Below are 23,440 nucleotides of genomic sequence, written 5' to 3'. Positions count from 1 at the left end.
CGAAGACCGTGTTGGACGCTGGCAAAACAGTCTAGAAATCTCCATTTCTCCCAGTCCAGGCTAATCCTGGGACTCTTCAAAGCCTTACCCTGTGACAATCACAAGGCTTTTCTCCGCCCCGTCGGTGACGGAAAACTCGTGACTCGAACCTGAGCGCCGGGCGGGCGCAAAGAAGCCAGGGGCGGAGCTACAAGTCCAGATCGCGAGGAAGCCCCCGACAGGCGGCGCGTGCGCAGTGTCTCGCCATGGGACCTCCTTCCCGCCGCGGAGACTAGGAAGCGGGACGCCAAATCTGTCCCCGCGCAGCCGCTGCCGCCGGGCGCCGAACGGGGCGGCCGCCCTCCCCGAGGCGCGCCTGCGCACGTTCCCACGCACGCTCCGGCGTACGGCGGCGGCCAGGGGTCGCGAGCCGGTGGAGGACCCGCGCGCGGAGGAGCGCGGAGAGTCAGCGCTTCTTCCCTCCCTCCCCCATTCCCCTCCCCGCTCCCTCCCCCCCCCCCCAAGAATGTTCCGCTACGAGGTGAGTTGTTGCGACCGGAAGTGACCCCTCCCTCCCTCCCTCCGTCCCGCACGCGCCCCTCTTTCTCTCTCACCCCCCGCGCGTCTGTCCAGCGCTCCTGGGGGGGAGGGGGCGGGCGGCGGGACCCGCGGGACCGAGCGGAGTGCGTCGGCTCTGGGGTCGCGGGTTTAATCCGAGGGCTGTGAGCTGGCTTCGGGGGGCGGGACTGTCCTATCAGTTGCCACCGAGGAGAGCTGATCTCTGTTTTGGGGTGGGGAGGGCCCCTTACGTGCCTTAACCAGACCACTCCCCCACCCCCGGAGGAGCGAGGAGTAGAGAGCGTTGCAGCCACCCTCGGTGGCTCTTGAGGAAGCGTCACTCGAGAAAGCCCAGAGACGCGTTTCCCGCCCTGGACCCGGAACCATCTCCCCTCCAGTTACTTATACACACCCCCTTACAAACCGGCGACCGTCAGGTCCCGGGGGCGTGGACTCGCCCTTTGACTGGGGCCGAAGACCGTTTACTAAAGAGGACTCCGAGTTGGGAAGGGGCGTGTCCAGCAGAAGTTCCTTCTGGGAGAGTGGAGGGGGACGTGGGTTTGGTGACGGTCCGGGTATGTAGCAACAGTCGAGAGCCCTGACAGTGTCACTGGTTCGCTCTATGACCTTTAGCGACTTCTAATCATTGGACAGGGTTTCTGGATTTGTAGAACCAAAGGGTTGGTTTAGATGACTCCTAAGAGTCTTTCCAATGTAAAAAGCAGTGATTTGGTTAAGTAGATCTTTGTGATTTGGGAGTGCTTCTGGAAGTTGCCTGTGATGGGGAGGCAGTTGCATGCTTGCTTTGTGTAAGTTTGGGAGACTTAAGATGGGTAGGATGGCCCTTTGACCTAACCTTTCATTTGGGAACAGCCTGGCTAAGAGGTAGCCAGTCAGGGTGTATCAGAAATGTGACTGCAGAGAGAGTGTGGAATTCCGATCCTGAGTCTTTGAAAACTGGGGACACATATACTTGGTATTTGATAGGAATGGTTCAAGATCAAACTGCCTTTATGTAAACATGGAGAGAGATGATGAGATGCAGTAGGCAAAGTTTCCAAAAGAAAAGAAAACTTGGAAAATAAATCAGTTGAAAACTGAAATGGGGGTGGGGGGGTATGTTTAAGATAGTACACACCTAAGTTGTTAAACTGGTGATATCTAGCATTGTTTAGCAATACCCAATGTTTGCCTAAATCTTTGCCTCATTTGATCCTCACAACAACTTTCTGAGGTAGGTGGTATTGTCCCTGCATTACCACTTAAGAGATTGTGGCTTAGAGGCTAACACAACCTGAGACAAAATAGATGCTCAGGGGGTATTCATGAATTCATCAGAAAGGATGTGACTTGCCCAAGTTGGTATCACTTGTAAGAGTAGAGACACAACTTAAACCTGTCACATCACAGCTTTTCAAAAGTCCACTTAGTTGTGATTGAACACTTAGCTTTCTCCTTTATCACCAGAGTTTGGGCCTGTAGGAAAACAGAAGGGGAAAAGGAAAATGAAGAGAAAGCTTTAAAAGGGAATAATAAAATAGTTGAAAAGGTGACATGAATATGGGGAAGATGAGAATTTCATTGGAAAATATGGGTAGAACTCAAGCAAAATAATAAAGTGTTCATTTTCAGTTGTCATTATTATTGTAACCAGTGATGGAAAGGAAGTTGGCAGGCCTCATTTCTTGGTTGCATGAGGAAATGCTATTATTAGATTCCTGATAAATAGAGAAATGGAAGTTTGGGGGAAGAGGTTAAATAAGGAATAGGAACGAGAAGCTGAAAGAAAAGGTACTGAAGTCTTCCAGTGTCAGGGAAATTGGGGGATAGAAAAAATGCCATCTGCACAAAAAGTCATAATGAAGCTATTGTGTTGATCGGGAAGATAAAAACGTTTTTTTAGAACGAGGTTGTGAACTTCATGAATAGCTGATCTCTTTTTTCTCTTTTTTTAGTCTTTGGAGGATTGTCCTCTGGATGAAGATGAAGATGCATTTCAGGGCCTGGGAGAGGAAGATGAAGAGATTGATCAATTCAATGACGATACATTTGGGTCAGGTGCAGTTGGTAAGTGACGTCTTTCTTTTATAATGTCATCTTGGTCTCTTGCTGTTTTCAAATGCTCTCTTTTATAAGTACTTTTGTCTAAGTAGGCGTAACCTTATTCACAAAGTTGGCAAACTGTTCTGTTCTTCACTCCAAGCATCTACCCTCCTCCTCTGGGCTTCCTTTTTGCCTCACTTATAAAACCAGGTGTTTTCTAAGCCCTGTCCCTTCCAGCTTTATGATCTATGGCTCTAAGTTGACACTATAAGGAATTCAAATGATTAAAGAAGTGGACATTTTACAAAGGTTTAAAATAATCCTAGAAGAAGGAAATTTTTATTTGTGGAACATGGAACTTAAGGAAAACTAGTGGGCTAGGAGAAAACTCAGATTCAGGTGTATATGTTTTAAAATTCAGTTGATCAATAATATATTGCATGACCCTGCTATTGCCCTATAGTATATTCAATAAATAAAGCTTTTCATTCCAAGAATTTTGGTGATAGAAAGTCTTCATAAGTTAGAAAAGTGTTGTGCACAGATGAAATTTTCTCATCCTTGGGTATAGATAAATATTCCTGGTGTTGGAAGTGGTTAAAAAATTAAAGAGCCAAACTAAACTAGAGGCCACAGTTGTAATTACTGAGATGAAAGGTTTAGGGAGCAAGCTTACATAATAAAGTTTGAGAGTTAGAGATCCTGGAACAAGTATACTAATAAGTTAAAATTAAACTGTACTTTGGAAAGATGAATAGGTAAGGGAAGTCCCTGGTGGTCCAGTGGTTAGGACTCTTCGCTCTCACTGCCAAGGGCCCAGGTTCATCCCTGGTTGGGGAACTAAGATCCCGCATACCCCGTGCAGCCAAAAAAAAAAAAAAAAGAATACGTAAGGCCAGAAACTATAAAACTCTTAGAGGAAAACATAGGCAGAACACTCTATGACATACATCACAGCAAGATCCTTTTTGACCCATCTCCTAGAGAAATGGAAATAAAAACAAAAATAAACAAATGGGACCTAATGAAACTTAAAAGCTTTGCACAGCAAAGGAAACCATAAACAAGACAAAAAGACAACCCTCAGAATGGGAGAAAATATTTGCAAATGAAGCAACTGACAAAGGATTAATCTCCAAAATATACAAGCAGCTCACGCAGCTCAATAGCAAAAAAACAAACAACCCAATCCAAAAATGGGCAGAAGACCTAAACAGACATTTCTCCAAAGAAGACATACAGATTGCCAAGAAACACACGAAAGGATGCTCAACATCACTAATCATTAGAGAAATACAAATCAAAACCACAATGAGGTATCACCTCACACTGGTCAGAATGGCCATCATCAAAAAATCTACAAATAAATGCCGGAGAGGGTGTGGAGAAAAGGGAACACTCTTGCACTGCTGGTGGGAATGTAAATTGATACAGCCACTATGGAGAGCAGTATGGAGGTTCCTTAAAAATCTAAAAATAGAACTACCATATGACCCAGCAATCCCACTACTGGGCATATACTCTGAGAAAACCATAATTCAAAAAGAGTACCACAGTGTTCATTGCAGCTCTATTTACAATAGCCAGGACATGGAAGCAACCTAAGTGTCCATCGACAGATGAATGGATGAAGAAGATGTGGCACCTATATACAATGGACTATTACTCAGCCATAAAAAGAAATGAAATTGAGTTATATGTAGTGAGGTGGATGGACCTAGAGACTCATACAGAGTGAAGTAAGTCAGAAAGAGAAAAACAAATACCGTATGCTAACACATATATATGGAATCTAAAAAAAAAATCATGGTTCTAAAGAACCTAGGGGCAGGACAGGAATAATAAACGCAGACGTAGAGAATGGACTTGACACGGGGAAGGGGAAGTTGGGATGAAGTGAGAGAGTGGCATGGACATATATACACTACCAAATGTAAAGCCGATGGCTAGTGGGAAGCAGCCACATAGCACAGGGAGATCAGCTTGGTGCCTTGTGACCACCTAGAGGGATGGGGTAGGGAGGGTGGGAGAGACACGCAAGAGGGAGGAGATATGGGGAAATATGTTTATGTATAGCTGATTCACTTTGTTATACAGCAGAAACTAACATATCATTGTAAAGCAATTATACTCCAATAAAGATGTTAAGAAAAAAACCGAAACGTTGTATAGAGGTAACATTTTAACCACAATTCTGTCAGTATTGTGGTTTTTTGTTTTAGTATTGTTTTAAAATCATTTCTGTAATTGCTTTAAAATATTATCTCGTAGTTTTAATTTTGTCCATTCCATTTCAATAAGATTTGACAAACACATTTGAAAAAAAAAAAAGATGAATAGGTAAGAGTCCATGCAACTCTCTTTGCTTTGACTGTTGGTGTTGAAAAGCAGCAATGACCACATTTATGTTGGGATGTGTGAATATGTGGGATTTCAAATATTCAAGTTAAGTAATAAGAGGAAATTTATCAGTAGTGGGTAACCCCAAAATGTTCAATATCAAAAACAAATAAGAGGTCTTAAAAATGTTGTATTAGGACTTCCCTGGTGGTGCAGGGGTTAAGAATCCACCTGCCAATGCAGGGGACATGGGATCAATCCCTGGTTGGGGAAGATCCCACATGCCGGTGAACAGCTAAGCCCATGCGCCACAACTACTGAGCCTGCACTCTAGAGCCCGCGTGCCACAACTACTGAAGCTTGCCCGCCTAGAGCCCGTGCTCCGCAACAAGAGAAGCCACCGCAGTGAGAAGCCCGCGCACCGCAACAAAGAGTAACCCCTGCTCGCCTCTACTAGAGGAAGCCCGCGTGCAGCAACAAAGACCCAACACAGCCAAAAATAAAATAAAATAGTTGTATGGGTTACTGGTTTTGCACTGACCTAAACAGCTTAAGTTTATTTAAGCTTAGACTGAGTTGAATGAACCGGCAAAAATGAAAGAGCATACTATTTTCAATCAGGGTTTACAAAATTCCTTGGAGAGCTAAAACTGCTGCTGTTGGAAGCAGCAAGAGAAGCATTTAAGGTAGAAGCTAGGCTTATTACAGAAGGGAACCAAAGACCTTTTGGATTACAGCCATAGTTTAGGGGATGAGATTGTCCAAGAGGATGACGTGATCTCAGATGCTGTTCTCTCTCCATGGAGATCACAGGGAAAGGGACATAGAACAGAATGACGAAAGCAGGGAACTGATGTGAATTGCAAATTATATTTGAAACTTTAGTAAAAACCTATAGAATACAATAGAAGCTACAAACAGTGTGTGCTTGTTTCTGGAACTCTTTTTCTCTTAAAATATTGTACTGAATGTTACCATTTTTTAGCAAATTCATCTGTATTAAAATGAAATTTATTAAAATGAAGTATGTTGAGGTTAGCCAGCATAGTAAATGTCCTCAGTTTTTAACCTGGACAGAATAGGAATAGTTTTGCCTTCTCATTGACTTCCAGAGTGCTAGTCTTTTTTTCTGAGTTTTCTATGTTTCTCACAAGATGAGGAAAGTATTGCCTTAAAAGAATTTTAGTGTGTGCAGAACTGCATTTTATGTGGTGGAAAATGAAAAAGCCCCTGGGGTTACACAGTAAAAGAACAGGTGATAAAAAGTAAAGGCAGTGAAGTAGCATATGGTTAGCCCATTTTGTACCCTGAGGCACAAGGATGATTAAGGACTTCTTGGTCAACAAAGTTTATAATGGAGAAAAGATTTCCCAGTGTGAGCCCTTTCCATTGAGAGTATAATATACTTGAATTGTGAAGTTAAAACCTTAGTTCCTCATCTTGATATAAATACTATACGGGTTTATAAAAAGAAAATTGCTTTCTAAGTCGACCTGTGACTTGTTTAATATACTTCTAAAGGTGGATATACAGCTGGTGTAGAGAATTTAAACCAGGAGGTAAAATGTCAGACCTATGACATACATTTTGGTTTGTTGGTTTTTAACTCAAGGAGTATCTTGAGTAATACCTGTTAGTACAGTAGTTATTTTAAGTCACTGGCTACAGATGCTCTGATGTCACCTTTCCTTAAGAAACTAGTCACTGTCTTCTGCATGGAAAAATGTTTGCATCATCTTTGAGCAATAAATGGACCACAATAATCTCAACTCGTTCTCTAAAAATAAAAGCTTACACTTAAAAGGTGCTTATTACATGCTAGGGACCGTTCTAAGTGTTTCACGTATATTGTTAATCCTCATAGCAACCTTGCAAGGTAGGTACTATTATTATCCTCATGTTAACAAATGAAGAAGGAAAATGCCAGAGATGTTAAGTAACTATAAATACAATCAATGTAAGCTACCAGTTATGTTTTAACAGTCTTTGGGGGCTCTTTGGGGATCTCCTGCCTCCACATGGAAGGGCTCCCCATTCTCTCTACTTCCTTTTTATTGATAGCTGCTGAAATCTTTAGGGACTGAGATTGCTCTACAATTAAATCACCTCTACTTCCTGTTCATTTTGTTTTTATTCAAAAACAAATATCCCTGAGACAGACTTGAGGGGAATTACCACAACAAGCATACATTTATAAAAGCAACCAGGAATTCAGTAACCCACATCAGAGTATAGGTTAATTAGTTGAAGGAAAACAGTTACCTCTTTCCCTTCATTTCTCTGTTATTTTTTTCCCCTACCCTTTATCATTTTGACCAATGTGGGTTGAGGTCAAGCATTGGCATAACTAAGTATGTTTCTAGGTCATTTGAAAAAGATACAGAGTGAAGTATCCTTTTATACTAAGGACCTGTGATCTGTGACACACTGTTTCAGATGATTTTTCGCAAGAGCAAGAAATACCTAAAATGAACATGATGGTGTTCTGTGGCATAGGTTTCTTTGCTTACATGTTTGAAAAAGTAACAATTCACAGCAGAGCCTTTCTCACAGAATATGGCTACTTAACCAGCATTTTTTAAATTAATTATTAAGGACAAATAGATTATCATCTTTGGTGGGACCTAGTAAAGTTAGTAAATAGGATTATGAGAAGTGAATGAAAGCAATGCAAATTAGAACTCTTTTGCATTAGAATCAATCTTAACAAATCAGTTTCTTAAATTTGGGAAATGTTTAAAAAAAATCCCTTAATTCAGGATTATAGACTCCCTTTTTTTTTTCTGGCATTGTTGAGTCAGTAAAATTGCAAAAAGCAGTTAGTCCTTCAAAACATGCTTAGCTTACTCTTCCTTAGCAAAGATGATACAAATATTAATATCACAATGGATTTTTAATTACACTGTTCTTTAAGCATATTTTTTAAATAACTGGTAACTTAAATTAGTGCTGTAATTTTCATCTAAAGTAGACTTTTCCCTTTACCACAAGTAGTACATTCACATCTACCACAGTGCTCAAAGACTAGACAGTGGTTCTGATCATACAAATTATAAATTTGGGAGTGTCACTTACCTCGTTTTTTTTTGTTTTTTGGCCGTGGCATGCGGGATCTTAGTTCCCTGACCAGGGACCGAACCCGTGCCCCCTGCATTGGGAGCATGGAGTCTTAACCACTGGACCGCCAGGGAAATCCCTTACCTTGTTTTTTTTTTGGATCACCAGTGTTATATGATACATTGTTATGTAATAAATGTAACAATTTTAAATGTTTATGATCTGACCCTGAAAGGGACTTAGGCTACTTAAATTTGTTATACACCTGAAACTAATGTAATGTTGCACGTCAACTATACTTCAATAAAAAAATTAAAAATTGCAAATAATCCAAATTTCCATCAGTAAGGGATAAATTAAATTAGTTTATTAGTAGAGTAGAATCTTATATAGGTATGAAAAAGAATGAGATGATATTATCAGTAGTTACGTGTTCCCACTTTAAAAACTTTAACATTCCTGAAGAATTATGGGGAACTTTTACTTTCTAAGTTACATATTTGTGTAATGTTTAAATTTTTTTAACAAACATGTATTTTAACAAGTTGCATATGAGCCCCTCAGAAAGTCTAAATCTTTTTTTTAAGTGGCTACCATTAATTACACCCTTAGTATATACCAGGCACTTTTTTTTTTTTTCTTGTCATGGTGCTTCCACTTTTTCCTTCTTTCTTTAAATGAGGTATATAGAAAAATTATATGGGGAGGATTGTCATTAAGGACACTTTTTCAGAATTCTGTGTTTTTATGTTAGTCATTACCTGTTATCTCTGTTTTGAATTTTGCAGGACATACAAAACAAAACTAAAATAAGAATAAAAATATATAACATTTACAAAAGAATACATGGGGTTTTGGTGGGTTAGAAAGTAGTGCATGTTCAGATGAGGTGAAGGTAGAATTAAAATGAAAAGATTATTTAAGGAAAGCTTCAGTGAGGGGGTAAAGGTATCTGAATTTGAATGCTGAAAGGAGCAAAATAGTAGAGCTTTTATGCTGGAGTCAGAAGGGAATGATGAGTGATGAGGTTGAGTAGCACTAGAATGAGAGAAGCGATGGAAGTAAGGTCTGGTCCTAGAGGAGCTGATAAAAGGTTCTGAAGATTTTCATCTGTAGCTGGACTCAAAAATAATGCTGTGTCAGCATAAAAAAACAAAAAACAACAAAATAACCTAGTGTCAGTGCCACAGATTATATAGTAGTATGTAGAAATAGACAGTTAAAGCAGGAGAGGACTGATGCGGGTCCAAGTCACCCTCACCTTTCCTGTGGCATACTTGTAGTAGCCTCCTAACAGGCCTCCATGCTTCTAATAGTGCTGCCCCCTTCTCTGCAAATCTGTTTTCAAGACAGCAGCCAGAGTGATTCTTTCAGTCAAGCCACATCCAAACCTGCAGCAGCCCCCCTTTCAGAGTGGCTCTAAAGGCCCTGCAGGAGCCCTCCCACTTTGACCTCATTTTTCTTCTGCTCTTCACCCCTCTTCATTCCAGTCCAAGCACAGTCCTTGCTGCTTCTCAGAATCGTCAGTCTCTCATCTTAAGGCCTTTGTACTGACTGTCCCTCTGCCTGAGACACTCTTCTCCTAGATATCCACATGGCTAACTTATTCTTGATATTTTGCTCAAACGTCACCTTCTCAATGAGACATACCTCTGACCATCCTATTTAAAGTTTTCAATTTGTTTCTCTTCCCCCGTATTCCTGTAGCATATCATCTTCTAATACAGTATCTCATTTACTTATTCATTACGTTCATTATCTATTATCTGTCTCTTCCCTGCTTAAAAAGCCACAGGAGGGCAGGGATCCTTGTCTATTTTGTACACCAATGTACCCCATGCACCTAAAACAATGCCTGTCACATAATAGATGCTCAAAAAATACCAATTGAATGACACGAATGGATTTAAAAGCTTGTAAAGAAGATGACAGTTACCTAAGAGAAAGTTGTACGCTAGCGCGAGTTTTTGCCTGAAATGTCACAGAATCTCAAACCAACGGGTTGTACTATATCACCAACTTAGAGATTGGTTTCAGAATGTAGTTTGCACATCGTTGCTAATGTATTAAGCTATTAGTCTAAAAGTTTGAGTTTATTCCTGGTAGGATGTTAGTTGTTCTCAGTAGTGAAAAGCCCACTTTAAATGTGCCCCTTAGTTTAAACCTTATTTCATGTCTCTAGATGGATAACGGAAGAATTTTATAAAACTTTTTTATTCCAATATGAACTCTGTCTCTTTTTTATGATTTCCTTATAGATGATGATTGGCAGGAAGCACATGAGCGCCTGGCTGAATTGGAAGAGAAGCTGCCTGTGGTAGTTAATGAACAAACAGGCAATGGAGAAAGGGATGAGATGGACTTGTTGGGTGATCATGAGGAGAATCTGGCAGAAAGGCTCAGTAAGATGGTGATTGAAAATGAACTAGAGGATCCAGCTATCATGAGGGCAGTACAGACCAGGCCAGTGTTGCAAGTAAGTTACTGTGATCTGAGAGCTATAGCAGACTGATAATTAAAGCAAAGTATTGGGCTTGGCTATTGTATTTCATCTACTATACTGAGAGAATTACATGTGTTATAGAAATTTGGTAGTATAATTCCTGATGATAGCAATGCTAGGCATGAAGTTGGGAAATAAAGTATATTCTAGAACACTGTAGTTTCTATTCTCAAGCAGTTGAGGCTCTTTGGGAGCTTTGCTCACCGAAAGCTGGTAAGTTGCCCAGCGAGCCCGCACTCTTCTAGACTTTGTGTGTATGTTTTCCTTTTTTGTTAGCCCCGACCAGGAAGTCTCAATTCCAGCATCTGGGATGGATCTGAAGTTCTGAGGCGAATCCGAGGACCACTGCTTGCTCAGGTATTAAACGTTTTCTCGTTATATAAAAATCCTAATACCTGAAAGCTGGCTCCTGTTGTTATCCTTTCCTTACTGGAACGATGTATGGATGTATATCCTTTGCCAGTCTTACGTTGATTATGTCATCCAGCACCCATAGCTGGACCTGTTGACTGTACCCTCCCCCAGACTCTATGGTCATGCTCACTTGACTGTGCTTTCTTTGAAATGGTTGAAAGGGAGCCATTGGAACTCAAATTTGACAGCTTATGATTTGAATTACTTAAAGTCATTTTTAGGCAAAACTATAGGGACAGAGAACAGATCAGTGTTGGCCAGTGGTTGGGGGTGGTAGGAGAGGTTGACTACAAAGGAACAATACAAAGGAAGTTTGGGGAGTAATAAAACTTCTGTGTCTTGATTTTGGTGTTAGATCCAGGACTCTCTGCATTTATCAAAATTTAGTGCTATACACTAAAGAGGGTAACATTTTTACTGGATGTGAAATAAAACTAAATAAAAATTTTTAAAATAATTTCTCAAGATATCTGGCATCTGTAAAGGTTATTAAAACATTTCAAGGTAGCTAATTTTTTTAACACTACTTCCTCAATTAGGAAATGCCTACAGTGTCTGTGTTAGAATATGCCTTGCCTCAGAGGCCCCCACAGGGCCCAGAAGATGATCGGGACGTTTCTGAGCGTGCATTACCGAGGCGGTCAACGTCGCCTATCATTGGGAGTCCTCCTGTTAGAGCTGTCCCCATAGGCACCCCACCTAAGCAGATGGCTGTACCCAGCTTCAACCAACAGGTACCTCTCATTAACAGGCACTCAGCCCAGGATATTGGGAATCTGGGCAAAATTATTTGGGAAATTGGTGATGCTGGGAGGAGGGTGGAAGTTTGGGGTAGGCATTAGATTAGAGAGAAAAGTAGCCAATTAGAGGAAAAGTTAGTACAAATAAGAGACACATTCCCCAATGCCCATTGCTGGTGCTACTACTGTTGCTGCTGCCTTTTAATTGGGGGAGAAAAAGGGTAGTTAACCACATTTAGTGTAAATGTCCTTTTTAAAGTGTTTTGCTGGCTGCCCAAAACATTGGCAGAGAGGTAACTGAAAGCTGGGGGGAGTGGGAACACACAGCATTGTCCACATCCCTTTTTACCTTTAAGATATCCCTGCTTTCCCTAGAGCCTGTGCAGTCCTGTTCCATAGACTTTCCTCCTCCTGAAACCAGCAGCTGAAAAGGAAGGCCAATTTGGAAGGTATGGGGGGAGGGTGGTATTGGTATGGCCTAGTTAGGCTCAATATCCTATGAAATGGTGGAGTCACAACGTACACGACAGAGCTGAGCATGACGGCCATATCATAGGGGCTTCAGAATAGGACTTAGTTAATCCTCCAGCTTTCTTATCATTCCATCTCCCTCACTGCTACCAAAATATATCCTCTTGGAGAGAATTTGCAAGTCAGAATATCTGCTGGTACCTCCCTCAGATAGCATGGAAGGGTGGGGATAACTGGAGAATTAGCTAAATCTTCCTCACTTAAAAGTGGCACATTGCTTGATATTTGTGAGAGGAAGTGACCAAAGGTTCTGTATGTGGACCAAAGCCATAGCAATTTGCTTAGAAGTAGGGCTTTGCATTGAGTTCTGTGTCTCTGCCAGTACTCGAGGGGAGGAAGAATAGGTAGAGGAAAAACTGACTTCACTGAGTGTAGTTGTATATATGTTTGTCCTGATAGATTCTGTGTCCGAAGCCTGTCCATGTTCGACCCCCAATGCCACCACGCTATCCTGCTCCCTACAGTGAGAGGATGTCTCCAAACCAGCTCTGCAGTGTCCCGGTATGTCACTTTACAATCTAGTGAAAATATTTTCTGATCACTGCCTAGTACATAGACATCTCCTAAATCTTACATGTTCTTTATAATCTCCATACTTGAATTTCTGGATCTTACAGTCCCCAGGTCAGAAGACATAGTTCATCATGATCAGCTATTTCTTACCTCAACTCTTTTCTTATCTTAAAGATCTAAACTTGACATGATCTGGTTTCTTGCTATTATAGTCCCTCATTCTACTTTCTCTTTCACGTTGCATGATCATAGTGCTTTCTCACTTCTAGCATTACTCTTTCGTGTTCCTTCAGTGGACCGCTCAGCTCTACAATTTGAGAGTTTTTCTATCCAAGTTAATTCTGTATTTCTGTTGAGTTCCCCTGTTATTTACCTGTTTTCATGGTATAAATATAATTTTTTTTTTTTTTTTTTTAGAACTCTTCCCTACTGGGTCACCCTTTCCCTCCTAGTGTTCCTCCTGTTCTCAGCCCCCTGCAGAGAGCACAGCTTCTTGGAGGAGCACAGGTAAGCCTAGGGTTAGCTCAGCCCTTAAAGAGCCTTCTCACTTTCCTAAGGTTCACTAGCTGATATCCCCCTTTTTTGCTGTTAATCAATCACTGCCGCCTCTTATTTTTTCCTTTACTTTCTCAACCAAAGTTACTGATGGAAGCAGTATTCACTTTTCTGTGGATAAAAGTAAGGGGACTTGCTGACCAACTAAATCTAAGATCTTGTCCCTCTTGTAGCTACAGCCTGGACGGATGTCTCCCAGCCAGTTTGCACGGGTCCCTGGATTTGTTGGTAGTCCACTTGCTGCCATGAATCCCAAGTTGCTGCAAGGGCGAGTTGGGCAGATGCTTCCCCCAGCACCAGGCTTCCGTGCCTTCTTTAGTGCTCCAGCCCCCGCTACACCGCCGCCTCCTCAGCAGCACCCTCCTGGCCCAGGGCCTCACCTGCAAAACCTAAGGTACGCAAAACAAATGCCTCTGTTTATCCGTTGTCATCTAAGTCTCTTGATCATTGACGTTTAGTGATATAACACAGAAGTCTGTTGATATTTGCAAGTGATACATTTTGAGATGTTATTTGATCCTCAAGTTGCCAAACACAGAAATGTTTGACAGTCTCCAGGCTTTCTTATGAATCACATTTCCCTCCAGTCATATGCTTCCTGTGTACATTTGCACATTACTAATCACCTTTTTTATTTCTCCTGAAGTTTCTTACGTCTCACTTATTTTACAAACACACACATACTTACGTATGCACAAAGTGTTTGTCATTTAACAAGAATTATCATATACTAAGGAACAGAGAGGAAGTTCCCTGGCGGTCCAATGGTTAGGATTCGGTGCTTTCACTGCCATGACCTGGGTTCAGTGCCTGGTCGGGGAACTAAGATCCTGCAAGCTGCACGGCTCAGCCAAAAAAAAAAACAAAAAGGGAACAGAGATATAGATGTTGAGTTGTCAGCTAATCTCAGTGCTGGCTGGTTGCTTGCTTCCACTATGATTTTATAACAAGAGGGGTTTTAAGTTCCTGCTTCAGTGAAATTGTGTTTTATTACATATCGTATTGTATCAGTTAGGATTCTCCAGAGCAGCAGAACCAGTAGGATATAGATAAATAAGTAAAGAAGAGATTTACTGTAAGGAATTGGCTTGCATGATTGTGGGGCTGGCAAGTCCAAAATTCATAGGGCAGGCCAGCAGGCTGGACATTTTGGTAGGAGTTGAGGTTGCAACCTTGAGTCTGAATTTATAGGGCAGGTGGGCAGGCTGGAAATTCAATCAGGACTTCCGTGTTCTAGTCTTGAGGCAAAATTCCTTCCCTGGGAAACATGTTTTCCTTTCAACTGGTTGGGCAAGGCCCAACCACATTATCGAGGGCCATCTCTTTTTTTCTTAAGGTCAACTAATTGTAAATGTTAATCGCATCTACAAAATACCTTCACAGCAACATCTAGATGAGTGATTGTCCAAACAACTGGCTAGCTTAGCCAAGTTGACATATAAAATTAACCATCACACATATACGTTTCAGTGTCATTCCCAAATAGTTGAAACTAAAGTACATTAAATATATTAGAGACTTCTCTTTAACAGTAGCAAAAAGAAAAAGAATTAAACTGCTTTACTGCTGATTCATTCTAATTTTATGATTGTCCTCTTAGGAGTTGAGAATTGGCTTTTGTGGGAGACATAAAAATACAGTGGTGTCTTCCTTCTGAAAGATCTTAGAATAGACTTTAGCATTCCCTTGGGTGAACCTGTATGAAGTTATCCTGTACTGACCACATTGTTAAAAACTTCAAGTCATCAGGATGACGGAATTGCACATCTTTTCCCTTTTTGCTTAGATCACAGGCCCCAATGTTTAGACCAGACACAACCCACCTTCATCCACAGCACCGTCGACTCTTGCATCAGAGACAGCAACAGAATAGAAAGTAAGTACTTATCCTACTCCTTTGTGGTTTCTTAATTTAGCATTCATTTTTGACTGATTTAGTTTACTTTTTAAGTAAATCTGATCAGTATTGCACTTATTTTAACTGGTTAAGTCAGATCATATATGCTGTTATTTTATGTTTTCAGTGCACACATTTTTTTTTTTAATTTTTGAATTTTACTTATTTTTTATACAGCAGGTTCTTATTAGGTATCTATTTTATACATATTAGTATGTACATGTCAATCCCAATCTCCCAGTTCATCCTGCCACCACCACCACCCCCCCGCCACCTTCCCCCCTTGGTGTCCTTGTCCATATGTTTGTTCTCTACATCTGTGTGTCTATTTCTGCCCTGCAAACCTGTTCATCTGTACCATTTTTCTAGGTTCCACATATATGCATTAATATAAGATGCTTGTTTTTCTCTTTCTGACTTACTTCACTCTGTATGACAGTCTCTAGATCCATCCACGTCTCTACAAATGACCCAGTTTCGTTCCTTTTTATGGCTGAGTAATATTCCATTGTATATATGTACCACATCTTCTTTATCCATTCATCTGTTGATGGGCATTTAGGTTGCTTCCATGACCTGACTATTGTAAATAGTGCTGCAATGAACATTGCGGTGCATGTGTCTTTTTGAATTATGGTTTTCTCTGGGTATATGCCCAGTAGTGGGATTGCTGGATCATATGGTAATTCTATTTTTAGTTTTTTAAGGAACCTCCATACTGTTCTCCATAGTGGCTGTATCAATTTACATTCCCACCAACAGTGCAAGAGGGTTCCCTTTTCTCCAGCATTTGTTGTTTGTAGATTTTCTGATGATGCCCTTTCTAACTGGTGTGAGGTGATACCTCATTGTAGTTTTGATTTGCATTTCTCTTATAATTAGTGATGTTGAGCAGCTTTTCATGTGCTTCTTGGCAATCTGTATGTCTTCTTTGGAGAAATGTCTATTTAGGTCTTCTGCCCATTTTTGGATTGGGTTTTTTGTTTTTTTAATATTGAGCTGCATGAGCTGTTTATATATTTTGGAGATTAATCCTTTGTCCATTGATTCGTTTGCAAATATTTTCTCCCATTCTGAGGGTTATCTTTTCGTCTTGTTTGTAGTTTCCTTTGCTTTGCAAAAGCTTGTAAGTTTCATTAGGTCCCATTTGTGAATTTTTGTTTTTATTAACATTAGGAGATGGATCAGAAAAGATCTTGCTGTGATTCATGTCAAAGAGTGTTCTTCCTACGTTTTCCTCTAAGAGTTTTATAGTGTCCAGTCTTACATTTAGGTGTCTAATCCATTTTGAGTTTGTTTTTGTGTATGGTGTTAGGGAATGTTCTAATTTCATTCTTTTACATGTAGCTGTCCAGTTTTCCAAGCACCACATATTGAAGGGACTGTCTTTTGTCCATTGTCATAGATTAGTGTGTGGGTTTATCTCTGGGCTTTCTATCCTGTTCCATTGATCTATGTGTCTGTTTTTGTGCCAGTACCATATTGTCTTGATTACTGTAGCTTTGTAGTATAGTCTGAAGTCAGGGAGCCTGATTCCTCCAGCTCCATTTTTCTTTCTCAAGATTGATTTGGCTATTCGGGGTCTTTTGTGTTTACGTACAACTTGTGAAATTTTTTGTTCTAGTTCTGTGAAAAATGCCATTGGTAATTTGATAGGGATTGCATTGAATCTGTAGATTGCTTTGAGTATTATAGTCATTTTCACAATATTGATTCTTCCAATCCAAGAACATGGTATATCTCTCCATCTGTTTGTGTCATCTTTGATTTCTTTCATCAGTGTCTTACAGTTTTCTGAGTACAGGTCTTTTACCTCCTTAGGTAGGTTTATTCCTAGGTATTTTATTCTTTTTGTGTGATGGTAAATGGGATTGTTTCCTTAATTTCTCTTTCTGATCTTTCATTATTAGTGTATAGGAATGCAAGAGGTTTCTGTGCATTAATTTTGTATCCTGCAACCTTACCAAATTCATTGATTAGTTCTAGTAGTTTTCTGGTCGGGTCTTTAGGATTTTCTATGTATAGTATCATGTCATTGGCACCAGTGACAGTTTTACTTCTTCTTTTCCAATTTGTATTCCTTTTATTTCTTTTTCTTCCCTGATTGCCGTGGCTAGGACTTCCAATACTGTTGAATAATAGTGGCGAGAGTGGACATCCTTGTCTCGTTCCTGATCTTAGAGGAAATGCTTTCAGATTTTCACCATTGAGAATGATGTTTGCTGTGGGTTTGTCGTATATGGCTTTTGTTATGTTGGGGTAGGTTCCTTCTGTGCCCACTTTCTAGAGACTTTTTATCATAAGTGGGTGTTGAATTTTGTCAGACACTTTTTCTGCATCTATTGAGATGAGCATATGGTTTTTATTCTTTAATTTGTTAATATGGTGTATCACATTGATTGTTTTGCGTATGTTGAAGAATCCTGCATCCCGGGGATAAATCCCACTTGATCATGGTGTATGATCCTTTTAATGTGTTGTTGGATTCTGTTTGCTAGTATTTTGTTGAGGATTTTTGCATCTATATTCATCAGTGATATTGGTCTGTAATTTTCTTTTTTTGTAGTATCTTTGGTTTCGGTATCAGGGTGATGGTGGCCTCATAGAATGAGTTCGGGAGTGTTCCTTCCTCTGCAGTTTTTTGGAAGAGTTTGAGAAGGATGCGTGTTAGGTCTTCTCTAAATGTTTGATAGAATTCACCTGTGAAGCCATCTGGTCCTGGATTTTTGTTTGTTGGAAGATTTTTAAACACAGTTTCAATTTCATTACTTGTGATTGGTCTGTTCATATTTTCTATTTCTTCCTGGTTCAGTCTTGGAAGGTTATACCTTTCTAAGAATTTGTCCATTTCTTCCAGGTTGTCCATTTTATTGACATGGAGTTGCTTGTAGTAGTCTCTAGGACGCTTTGTATTTCTGTGGTGTCTGCTGTAACGTCTCCTTTTTCATTTCTAATTTTATTGATTTGAGTCCTCTCCCTCTTTTTCTTGATGAGTCTGGCTAAAAGTTTGTCAATTTTGTTTATCTTCTCAAAGAACCAGCTTTTAGTTTTATTGATCTTTGCTATTGTTTTCTTTGTTTCTATTTCATTTATTTCTGCTCTGATCTTTATGATTTCTTTCCTTCTGCTAACTTTGGGTTTTGTTTGTTCTTCTTTCTCTAGTTCCTTTAGGTGCAAGGTTAGATTGTTTATTTGATATTTTTCTTGTTTCTTGAGGTAGGTTTATTGTATTGCTATATACTTCCCTATTAGAACTGCTTTTGCTGCATCCCATAGGTTTTGGATCGTCGTGTTTTCATTGTCATTTGTCTCTAGGTATTTTTTTATTTCCTCTTTGATTTCTTTAGTGATCTCTTGGTTATTTAGTAACGTATTGTTTAGCCTCCATGTGTTTGTGTTTTTTATGTTTTTTTCCCTGTAATTGATTTCTAATCTCATAGGGTTGTGGTCGGAAAAGATGTTTGACATGATTTCAATTTTCTTAAATTTACCGAGGCTTCAGTTGTGACCCAAGATGTGATCTGTCCTGGATACTGTTCCATGTGCACTTGAGAAGAAAGTGTAACCTGCTGTTTTTGGATGGATTGTCCTATAAATATTAATTAAATCTATCTGGTCTGTTGTGTCATTTAAAGCTTGTGTTTCCTTATTAATTTTCTGTCTGGATGGTCTGTCCATTGGTGTAAGTGAGGTGTTAAAGTCCCCCACTATTACTGTGTTACTGTCGACTTCCTCTTTTATAGCTGTTAGCATTTGCCTTATGTATTGAGGTGCTCCTATGTTGGGTGCATATATATTTATAATTGATACATCTTCTTCTTGGATTGATCCCTTGATCGTTATGTAGTGTCCTTCCTTGTCTCTTGTAACATTCTTTATTTTAAAGTCTATTTTATCTGATATGAGTATTGCTACTCCAGCTTTCTTTTGATTTCCATTTGCATGGAATATCTTTTTCCATCCCCTGACTTTCAGTCTGTATGTGTCCCTAGGTCTGAAGTGGGTCTCTTGTAGACAGCATATATATGGGTCTTGTTTTTGTATCCATTCAACGAGCCTGTGTCTTTTGGTTGGAGCATTTAATCCATTCACGTTTAAGGTAATTACTGATATGTATGTTCCTATTACCATTTTCTTAATTGTTATGGGTTTGTTTTTGTAGGTCCTTTTGTTCGCTTGTGTTTCCCACTTAGAGAAGTTCCTTTAGCATTTGTTGTAGAGCTGGTTTGGTGGTGCTAATTCTCTTAGCTTTTGCTTGTCTGTAAAGCTTTTGATTTCTCCATCGAATGTGAATGAGATCCTTGCTGGGTAGAGTAATCTTGGTTGTAGGTTCTTCTCTTTCATCACTTGATATATTCTGCCACTCCCTTCTGGCTTGTAGATTTTCTGCTGAGAAGTCAGCTGTTAACCTTATGGGCGTTCCCTTATATGTTATTTGTCATTTTTCCCTTGTTGCTTTCAATAATATTTCTTTAATTTGTGCCAATTTGATTACTATGTGTCTCGGCATGTTTCTCCTTGAGTTTATCCTGCCTGGGACTCTCTGCGCTTCCCGGACTTGGGTGGCTATTTCGTTTCCCATGTTAGGGATGTTTTCGACTATAATCTTTTCAAATAATCTCTTCATCTCGGGTCCTTTCTCTCTCTCTTCTTCTGGGACCCCTAATGCGATTGTTGGTGCATTTAATGTTGTCCCAGAGGTCTCTTAGGCTGTCTTCATTTCTTTTCATTCTTTTTTCTTCATTCTGTTCCACGGCAGTGAATTCCACCATTCTGTCTTCCAGGTCACTTATCCTTTCTTCTGCCTCAGTTATTCTGCTATTGATTCCTTCTGTTGTATTTTTCATTTCAGTTATCGTATTGTTCATGTCTGTTTGTTTGTTCTTTAATTCTTCCGGGTGTTTGTTCTTTAATGCTTCTAGATCTGTGTTAAACATTTCTTGCATCTTCTCAATCTTTGCCTCCATTCTTTTTCCGAGGTCCTAGATCATCTTCACTATCATTATTCTGACTTCTTTTTCTGGAGTTGCCTATCTCCACTTCATTTAGTTGTTTTTCTGGGGTTTTATCTTGTTCCTTCATCTGGTACAAAGTCCTCTGCCTTTTCATTTTATCTTTCTGTGAATGTGGTTTTCCTTCCACAGGTTGCAGAGTTGTAGTTCTTGCTTCTGCTGTCTGCCTTCTGGTGGATGAGGCTGTCTAAGAGGCTTTTGCAAGTTCCCTGATGGGAGGGACTGGTGGTGGGTAGAGCTGGCTGTAGCTCTGGTGGGCAGAGCTCAGTAAAACTTTAATCCACTTGTCTGCTGATGGGTGGGGCTGGGTTGCCTCCCTGTTGGTTGTTTGGCTTGAGGCGACCCAGCACTGGAGCCTACCTGGCTCTTTGGTGTGGCTAATGGTGGACTCTGGGAGGGCTCACGCCAAAGAGTACTTCCCAGAACTTCTGCTGTCAGTGTCCTTGTCCCCACCGTGAGCCACAGCCACCCCCATCCTCTGCAGGAGACCCTCCCACACTAGCAGGTAGGTCTGGTTCAGTCTCCTATGGGGTCACTGCTCCTTCCCCTGGGCCCCAATGCACACACTACTTTGTGTGTGCCCTCCAAGAGTGGAGTCTCTGTTTCCCCCAGTCCTGTTGAAGTCCTGCAGTCAAATCCCACTAGCCTTCAAAGTCTGATTCTCTGGGAATTCCCCCTCCCGTTGCCAGACCCCCAGGTTGGGAAGCCTGACGTGGGGCTCAGAACCTTTACTCCAGTGGGTGGACTTCTGTGGTATAAGTGTTCTCCAGTCTGTGAGTCACCCACCCAGCAGTTACGGGATTTGATTGTATTGTGATTGTGCCCCTCCTGCCGTCTCATTGCAGCGTCTCCTTTGTCTTTGGATGTGGGGTATCTTTTTTGGTGAGTTCCAGTGTCTTCCTGTCGATGATTGTTCAGCAGTTCGTTGTGATTCCGGTGCTCTCACAAGAGGGAGTGTCCTCCATCCATTTCCACCTTCCAAAACCCGGAGCCCTGAACTTTATGTTATTAGATTCAATACCTGCCTGCATACCAATGCACAGGCTTTAAATGACAAGAGCTTATCAACTTATTTCCAAGTTACTATAATTCTGAAATACAATTTAGATCTGGGGCGTGGGGAATCAACATTTTATATTCACTGCTTACCAAGTTCTTACCGTACTTTTAACTACCTTTTGTTGACCATCTCAGCTCAGACATAATCTTGAATATAGTCTCTAGCGTTACATTTGGGTCTTATGTAAAGCCAGCAGTCACTCTTTATCTTTGCCTCTGTTTAATCCTCATTCAAATATATATTTATATATGTGACCTCAGCTGTGTACCAGGCACTGTAGTCAGTTTTGGGGATTGAAAGAAGAACAAGACATATCAAACCCTTGCCTTCATGGAGCTTATATTCTATCACCATTCTTATATATAAAATAAGAGAATTAAACATAATTTTGAGGGGTTTTTTCAACCTTCCATTTTATGGTTCTTTGTGTGTAATTTATTTTTTCTTTCAAAAAAGTTCCAGAATATTTTTTTCAGGGGGAAAAAAACCAATATGGGCTCTTAAGACACAAAAAGTACAAACCATAAAGGAAAAGATTAATACATTTGACTGTTAAAATATGAAACTTCTTGTGCCTGCAGTTAACATTATGGTATTGTGTACTTCAGAATTTAAGAGTGTAGATCTCATGTTAAGTGTTCTTACCACCACCAAAAAAAGAGAAAGAAAGGGACACAAGGAGTAGGTGTTGGATATGTCTATTACTTTATTTATGGTGATGATATCACAAATGTTTGCATATGTCCAAACTTACCAATTTGTACACATTAAATATGTGCAGTTCTTTGTATATCAGTTATCACTTAATAAAGCAGTTTAAAAATATTTTAATAAAATTGCAAAAATATATTAAACTTCTGTGTAACAAAAGGCATCAAACACATGTAATTTTCAATAGAGGAAACCTACATGGCTCATAAAAATGAAGAGATTTTTCAGATTCACTTGTAATCAGAAGAGTGCAAATTAGATAGCCATTTTATATCCTCAGGCAAAACGTGAAGTGCCTCAACTGTCATTGTTGGCAGGAATGGCGTGCACAGCCTTTTGAGAGAGAATTTGGCAATAAATAATAATGTTGATAATGTGGATACACTGCATCCTAGCAGTTCTACTTTTCAGTATATACCTGTGTATATTATCGTCAACATGGAGAAATATGAAAGGCATAATGTTGAATAAGAAACAAGGAGCAGACCTGTATAGACAGTACCAGTTATGTAAAATGGAATAATACTGTATAATATTTAAAGGTGGATGTACAGGTAATAAAAGTATAAAAACATTTCATGGAGGTTGCATAACAAAGTCAGGATAGTGGTTCCTATAGGAAGGAAGGGAAGCTGGAAACCATGATCCGGAGGGGTATAGGTGGGCCTTCAACTGTAAATGTAACACTGTATTACTTTAATATTACTTTTTAAAAGTCTGAAGCAAATTTGACCAAATAATTTTTGTTTCATTAAGTCTAGATGGTGAGTAAATGGATTTTTTTTTAAATAGTATTTGCTGGGCTTTTCTGTATGTTTGAAGTATGTCATGATTTTCATCAAGTTTTTTTAAAAGTGTATAGACTTGGGGTCAAATTGGCGTGTGTTCAAAATCTCTCACTCTGCTGCCTGGTGTCCTGCTTTAGGCAAGCTACTTGATCTCTTTTGGCCTCGGCTTGTTGTCTTAAGTGGAGAAAATAAATCTACCTTATTACCTCATAGGGTTATTGTGGGGCTTATACAAAAGTCCATAGGTGAAAGTGCTTAGCTTATGGTAAGGCACTTGGATCTTAGTTTTATTTCCTTAATTATGTATTGCACAGCTCTTTCCTTTCAAATTCTGTTAAGGTTCAATTCTTTTTCACTCCTCTTTTAACAAAAGCAAAGGGGAACCTTTTTTTCAGTTGGCCTGGTTTACTCCAGTGCTGTTACAAGGCATAATGCATGTATCCACTTGGAGTGAATGTGGCGTATATTTCTTTCTCAGTCAGCATCGGAATCTCAATGGTGCAGGAGATAGAGGAAGTCACCGGAGCAGTCATCAGGATCATCTCCGAAAGGATCCATACGCCAATCTCATGTTGCAGCGAGAAAAAGATTGGGTCTCTAAAATCCAGATGATGCAGCTGCAAAGCACTGATCCCTACCTGGATGATTTTTATTACCAGGTGAGTACTCTGTGCTAGTTTTGAGGATAATAGTTTAGTCCCTTGCCCTGGTGAACGTACTCATTTAAATATTGGTAGAA

At 40.1% G+C, this 23,440-nt stretch overlaps 1 protein-coding gene across 1 annotated transcript in view; it reads left to right on the top strand.

The window, feature by feature from the left end:
• The first annotated feature begins 281 nt into the window (after positions 1-281).
• Positions 282-23,440, top strand: part of PATL1 (PAT1 homolog 1, processing body mRNA decay factor) — a 35,940-nt gene continuing 12,781 nt past the window's right edge. The window contains exons 1-10 of the mRNA XM_068555198.1: positions 282-520; positions 2,493-2,604; positions 10,236-10,453; positions 10,757-10,837; positions 11,434-11,628; positions 12,565-12,666; positions 13,096-13,185; positions 13,407-13,627; positions 15,020-15,109; positions 23,180-23,360. Coding sequence (XP_068411299.1) covers positions 506-520; positions 2,493-2,604; positions 10,236-10,453; positions 10,757-10,837; positions 11,434-11,628; positions 12,565-12,666; positions 13,096-13,185; positions 13,407-13,627; positions 15,020-15,109; positions 23,180-23,360 — 1,305 coding nt within the window. The 5' untranslated portion in view covers positions 282-505. The remainder of the gene's footprint in view (positions 521-2,492; positions 2,605-10,235; positions 10,454-10,756; positions 10,838-11,433; positions 11,629-12,564; positions 12,667-13,095; positions 13,186-13,406; positions 13,628-15,019; positions 15,110-23,179; positions 23,361-23,440) is intronic.

This window comes from Eschrichtius robustus, chromosome 11, assembly GCF_028021215.1.
Source record: "Eschrichtius robustus isolate mEscRob2 chromosome 11, mEscRob2.pri, whole genome shotgun sequence".
Lineage (NCBI taxonomy): Eukaryota > Metazoa > Chordata > Mammalia > Artiodactyla > Eschrichtiidae > Eschrichtius > Eschrichtius robustus.
The sequence above is the reverse complement of the archived record's forward strand: the minus strand, read 5'-3'. Positions and strand labels throughout refer to the sequence as shown.